The sequence below is a fragment of the Egretta garzetta genome, unplaced genomic scaffold, assembly GCF_000687185.1.
Source record: "Egretta garzetta isolate BGI_Z169 unplaced genomic scaffold, ASM68718v1 scaffold145, whole genome shotgun sequence".
NCBI lineage: Eukaryota > Metazoa > Chordata > Aves > Pelecaniformes > Ardeidae > Egretta > Egretta garzetta.
In genome coordinates, this window is record NW_009259687.1 from 1,575,535 (window position 1) to 1,581,411 (window position 5,877).

At 47.3% G+C, this 5,877-nt stretch overlaps 1 protein-coding gene across 1 annotated transcript; it reads left to right on the top strand.

Moving 5' to 3' along the window:
* Window positions 1-40: 40 nt before the first annotated feature.
* On the top strand, window positions 41-5,489 carry TMEM53 (transmembrane protein 53). The gene is made up of 2 exons (XM_009638819.2): window positions 41-395; window positions 2,246-5,489. Exon 2 carries the CDS (start codon window positions 2,282-2,284, stop codon window positions 2,906-2,908), a length of 627 nt encoding a protein of 208 aa, XP_009637114.1. The 5' UTR covers window positions 41-395; window positions 2,246-2,281; the 3' UTR covers window positions 2,909-5,489.
* Window positions 5,490-5,877: the final 388 nt, after the last annotated feature.

Below are 5,877 nucleotides of genomic sequence, written 5' to 3' on the forward strand. Positions count from 1 at the left end.
GGGAGGCGTGAGGAGCGGGTCCCTGCCCGCCGTAGATCCGCAGCCCGCCGGCTCTGCAGCAGTGGAGAGCTTCGGGAAGCTGCAGGGCTCGAAGCTGTGCTGCCCTACCGAGCATGCCCCCATAGTGAAACTGGGATGAGGCAGTGTTCGTAGCTGACTGAGAAGTTAAGCTAATAGGCGCTTCACCATTGCCTTTAAACTTAATTAACCAGGCAAGTTGCCGTAAGTTCTCATTCTGGAAAGCTGGAGGACGCTTATTTTAAATCTTGTCATTTGTTTCAGAGAGCACTACAGGGAGAGGGCGTGCAGGTGGTCAGCCTGTGGTGATCCTTCTGGGTTGGGCTGGCTGCCAGGACAAATACCTGGCCAAATACAGCGCAATCTACAGTCAGAAGGTGAGTAGATTATTTATATTTTCATGACACTGTCACACAGCTCTGAGAAACTGCCTCTTTTCTGCCAGTTGGTAAAGTTGCTCTAAAGCTTCGCTCAGTCTGAAGAGTCATTGGGAGTGAGTGGCAACTTCTTTTGTCATTGAAAGCTCCTTGTCTCTCGGAGCCCAGGCAGCGTTATCTAGCAGTGGCTGATGTCATCCCTGTGCGTGCAGCTGAGACAAAACTACTTCCTTGGAGGAACTTTCCGCTGTTGTGTGAGTCACTGGAGTATTTTAAGGCTTTTAAAGTTGTGAGATTATTCATGAATGCCGTGAACTGTGTTAGCTTTCCAAACAGGTGAACACGCAGGGAAGGATTATGCATTTACTGCTTACTAATAGGCCATGGCAGAGACTTGGCGAGGCCAGGCTGAGGGCTGACAGGGCATGTCAGCATCTGTTGTTCCTTCGGCTTCTCCTTGCTGTGAAGATGATCCATCTAAATGTTGTAATCCAAATTCATTTTATCCTGTCCGTGAAACAGGCATCCTGTGAGAGTCATACCTGCTCACTGGGTTTGAACTGGAGAGGTCTGTCCAATTGCTAGTTCCCTAAGTTATGGTATTTTTCTTTCTAATACTGTGTTTTACTGGAATGACCTCAGCTTATAGTATGGGGACCCAGTGAAACATTAGATTTTTCTTTTTTTTTTGGTCAGCATACAAAGATCTTGTGTTTATCCAAATCTGTTTCAGCTATAGGTGGCAAAGTTTGTGCATTAACAACTCTATTGTTAATGTGTAATCCAGTGCAAGAGTCATGAATTGGCTTGTTCTAGAGAAGAATTAATTGTCGAGTGACTGTTGTGACCACGAGATGCCGCTGAGCACACGAGAAGCACATTACATGGCAGCATGCCAATTTTTTAAAAAACACTTTTCTATCAGAAAGATGATAGGAATGGGAAAGGAGAGGAAATGTTTTCTTGGCTCCCTAATGAGGAAGTGGTTGCAACCATGGCAAGACGGTATAGAAGACTTTGATTTAAGAATGTGATACCCTCTTCTTCCTCGTTCGCTGTTTAGGGAGCTCTGGGCAAGAGGGCTGTCTTGGTGGCTTTCACTTGTGTAGTGTAGTGTGTGATGTCGGTTAGTTTAGGTGATAGAAAAGATCTAAAGCATTTATTAATGTAGTTCCAGCTGCTCTATTCAGAAACTCCTCCAAGATCCTGTTCCCCAATCTACACCTAAATGTAAGGCCTTAACTGTAAAGGCAGTTGCTCAGGCGTTCTGAATCTCAGTGCTTTTCATTTGCACAACGGGAACGTTTCAGAAAGGCTTACGAAATTCACGTCAGTGTTGATTGTGGGTGAGTCTCAGAGACGGCTGCAAACAAGTACTGCCCAGGGACAGGACGAAGTTCCTCTTCCTCCTTACGTTTGTTTCAATGTCATGAACTAGAGGTGAACCACAGCAGGCCCTTCTTACTGAAATGGCTGATCCTGAAGGTTTGTGAATCAGGGAGATAGTTTTCTTTTCCTGGGTGAAGACTAACACTTGTACAAGTTTGCGTGGCGATATCCCCGGGGGCTGTGCCAGTTAACATAAGACTTGAAAGAATCTCAAACGTCATCAGATCCAGGTCTCTGCTACTGCAGAAACCTTTTCATAATACTGTATGCTGTTACAATTAACATAATCCTTTTCATATTGGTGCCTTGCTAACTGACACTAGAGACTTTTCTTCTGGCCTTGTGGTTTCTGTTGGAAACCCGTCCCAAGTTCTTGTGTTCTTTGTACTGATGCTTGCCTGCTCCATGTAGTTTACAGCGCAGCCTAAATGTGTGTGGGGTCTCTTTTCTGTTCTTCTTAGGGGTGCACCGTCATCCGCTACACGGCTCCATGGAGGATGGTATTCTTCTCTGAGACCTTTGGCATGAGATCCCTCCGGACCCTAGCCAGGCAACTGCTGGAGCTGCTCTTTGACTACAGTGTTGAAAACAGACCGGTTCTTTTTCACGTTTTTAGCAATGGTGGTGTCATGCTGTACCGTTACATCATTGAGGCGCTTCACACTCACAAGCCATTTATGAACATCAAAGTAGCAGGCACCATTTTTGATAGCGCCCCTGGCAGAAGAAACTTGAGAGGAAGCCTTCGTGCCTTGGCAGCTGTCTTGGTGTCCAGAAATGTGCTGCTCAAGTATTTCCTCTTACTCGCTTTTGCTACTTCAGCTGTCGTGCTGCGGATCTTGCTGTACCCGTTGACCCGCTTCATCCACGAGAGCCATTACGATGCCCTGCTGAAAGCGCCCTCGCGGTGGCCTGAGCTTTACCTGTATTCCCAAGCCGATGCCATCATTGAGGCCGGCGAAGTTAAGCACATGGCTGATGCCCGGCAGCAGCTCGGTGTCTCCGTGAAAGCTGTAGACTTCTCGGATTCGGCTCACGTCAGCCATATGCGGGTGTATCCCACCTATTACAGCAACCTCTGTATGACTTTCCTATCTGACTGTGTCGGGGCCTCACCTCATTAATGGTGTAATGGCCTCCCATGTTTGCCTCTGCTTTGCTCAGCTTGTATGGGAAATGTCACCCCCTTTGCCTTTGTGTCTTTGAAGGGAGGAAAGCAGAGACTTCTCAGATTTTTTTTCTCCCCAGCCCCCACCGTCTACAAGTCTGAAAGCCTGCAGGCTGGCTTTTGGGCCAGCCATGTTATAGCAGAAAGTATATATAGATTAATTTAAGTACTAAAGATGAAATCCTAGCATGGTTGAAGTTGATGTGCTTTACCAAGGTGTCACAGACCAGAATTTCACGTGAACTGTTATTTGTTTCTTCCTGTCTTGTGTTGTTCTCTGCTTTCCATGTTGTCTCCTTGTCCCTGATGTCCAAAGTGCACGTTCTGTTGCTTCGTACTGATTTTACAATAGAGCTTTTCAATGTCTTTGTTGGTTCTTTTCCCCTCTCTGCCATTTCTTTTATCTTGCAGTGAGCAAACAGAAGCAGCTCTGCAGGACTTCTCTCTTGTCTCTGTGCATCCCAGCTCTCGCTATACTCCCAGCTGGAGATCAGGCCCAGAAGCCAAGTGTAAGACTTGGAAAAGGCTTGTGCAGGGCAGTATGACCAGATGGTTGTCTGGTTCCATTAAATAGCTGAGATGGATGGAGCAGTCAAAGCTCTGGTCCTTGGTTGGACCTCAAATGTTTGTGGTAACTTTTGTGTTCTTCAACCAAAAGTTTAAGTTAACCTTTTTGAATGTGTCTTGTGTTTTGTTTCTCTTCCTTCTGGTCTTTTCTGTGTTCTCCTGAGAAGTTTTGTTTTCTTGGAGAACTGCTCATTTATTATTGTGTGTCTTTGAGTGGCCTATATTGTGCGCCTGGAAATGCAGGGAAACTGGCACAGCTGTAACCCAAAAGACCTCAGAAATAGAAAGGTGGAACTGCAGAGAAAAATGAAACTGCCGCTATGATTTATACTGGGTGTTTCTTAAATCACTTCCAACCCACAAATGACCGTGAAATTCAATGTTTTCCCCCATAATGTTCTCTTCAGATGATCAGTCTTCGCTGTCCATGCAGCGTGTACTGGTAATACAAGAAATTAATTCCTTCCACCTAGTGACAAAGTAGCTCATTGCACCGCACTTCATTCATGTTTGGTTCTGGGGTTTGTTGTTTATTTTGGGGAGAAGCAGGGATAAAGACAGAGGAGAGCCTGCTAATAATGTGTTTTTGCCATGTCACAGCATTGCAAGGTAATTAATGATGTGGTGGACGGGATTAGCTGACTTTAAATTCCTAGTCCAAGGTTGCAGGAACAGGCTCTGGAGGGCTGTGGGCCTGTTTGAACAAGGGGATGCCTTTGAGAGGAAGGGACATAAAAAGCACAAGGATTTTTACAGCTGTTTGCTGCCCATGGGCTGCTGTGCTTGTCTCACCCACCCTTAGGGTGCTGTCATCCACAATTACAAAGCACTTGCTGTTCTGAATCAAGACGTGGAGAGGGAGGTCTTGTGGAAGCACTAAATTAATTTGGAAGTTTCAAAACAAGAACCATAACTCCTCACAGAAGTGGAAGCCCAGGGTGAGCTGTGGTCAGTGGCCAGCTTTTTTTAGCCAGCTAGGGTGGCAACTCTTATTTAAAGCGGAGAGTAACCGCATGTCGGGTGTGGTTTTAAAGGGTGGACTGGGGTGTGTAGGATAGGTGAGAATTAACTGAAAAGGGGTTGATGGCCTGGTTTGTCCTCAGTTGTTTGTTTTTTTTTTTTTTTTAAGTGAAAACTGGCTCCAGGCACAGGAGTCCTTGTTCCAGGTCCAGTCTTCTGTAGGTGTGATCCCAGTTTCAGCTTCCACTACGAAGATGAGCTGTGAGGGCTGTCCTGCAGTAAGAGAGCCTTCAGCCTGCTGCTTTTCGTGGCAAAATTCTTGTTCCTGGGGTTTGGACCTTTAACTCTCGGATATGGTGCCCTATCCCCGGAAGGCCCGTCAGAGATCTCCCAGCTTTTTAAAGCAGGCCCCGGGTTTGTGCTGTCAGTGCCGTAACTCCTGAGCTGTGATCCATTTGCCTGTCTTCCTGGAGGACTGGGCTGTGTCTCCCGAGCATCCAGCCTGTTTGTGGCATTGCGGAAAATCTCAGGGAGCAGAGGTGATGAAGGTTATTTAACTAGCACTTGCCCTCATGCTGGTTTCTATGGGTTCAGTATTTACGGAACAGTTAAACACCCCGTAATATACGCCTCTGCATCAGTACAGTTGTGCTGGGCTGGGAATCTGGTGTTCCTGTTTATTGCCGTGGGCGTTGAACTTCTATTTAAGGTACTTGGGCTGTTGTGGAGTGTGGCTGGTGGGAGCTGGAGCTAAACCCTCTGTCCCTGCGTGATGGGACAGCGAAGCCGCCGCCAGGAAGAGCCCCCTGCGGGTCAGCTACACCTTCCACCACGGGACCCCTTCTGCCCCGGCTCTGTCCAGCTCTGCTCCACCTCCCCACTTTCCAGGGCAGCAGGCAGGGAGTGGGAGCTGCCTGCTGGAGCTCCGCATCCGGAGCTGCCTTGCACTACCCAAGTGGGAACCAGCTTGCAGGCATTTCTGCTGCTGCAAAACTGACTTGAAATTCAGGGCTGATGCGTGCATGCGCCTCCCTAAGAGCAGGGGGCATCTCGAGCAAGCCAGTGATTTACAGAGGAAGTCATCGGCACCAATCTTCTGAGTGGGATTTGTTTTCCCGTGTCCCAGCAAGTTTTAATGATGATTATGAGCAGGGTGTTAAATGTCTTGTGTGATATATTGCCCTCTTTTTTCCTATACAGCATGGATGCTCTCCCCTCTCCCGCTTTCTGCCCTCTTTATTTCTGTTGCTTGTTATTTGAAACAGAAGGTTAATAACTCGGAGCCTGAAGGCACACGGCCAAGAACGGATCCAAGTGCTACTGGATTAGAAAAAAAACCCAAACAACCCAGCCTCAAACCCTTAATCCTTGCTAAACTGTCACAGTTTGGGGCAGCCT

Coding starts and splice junctions, on each gene's coding strand:
- TMEM53 (XM_009638819.2), top strand. CDS start 2,282: ATGGTATTCTTCTCTGAGACCTTTGGCATGAGATCCCTCCGGACCCTA.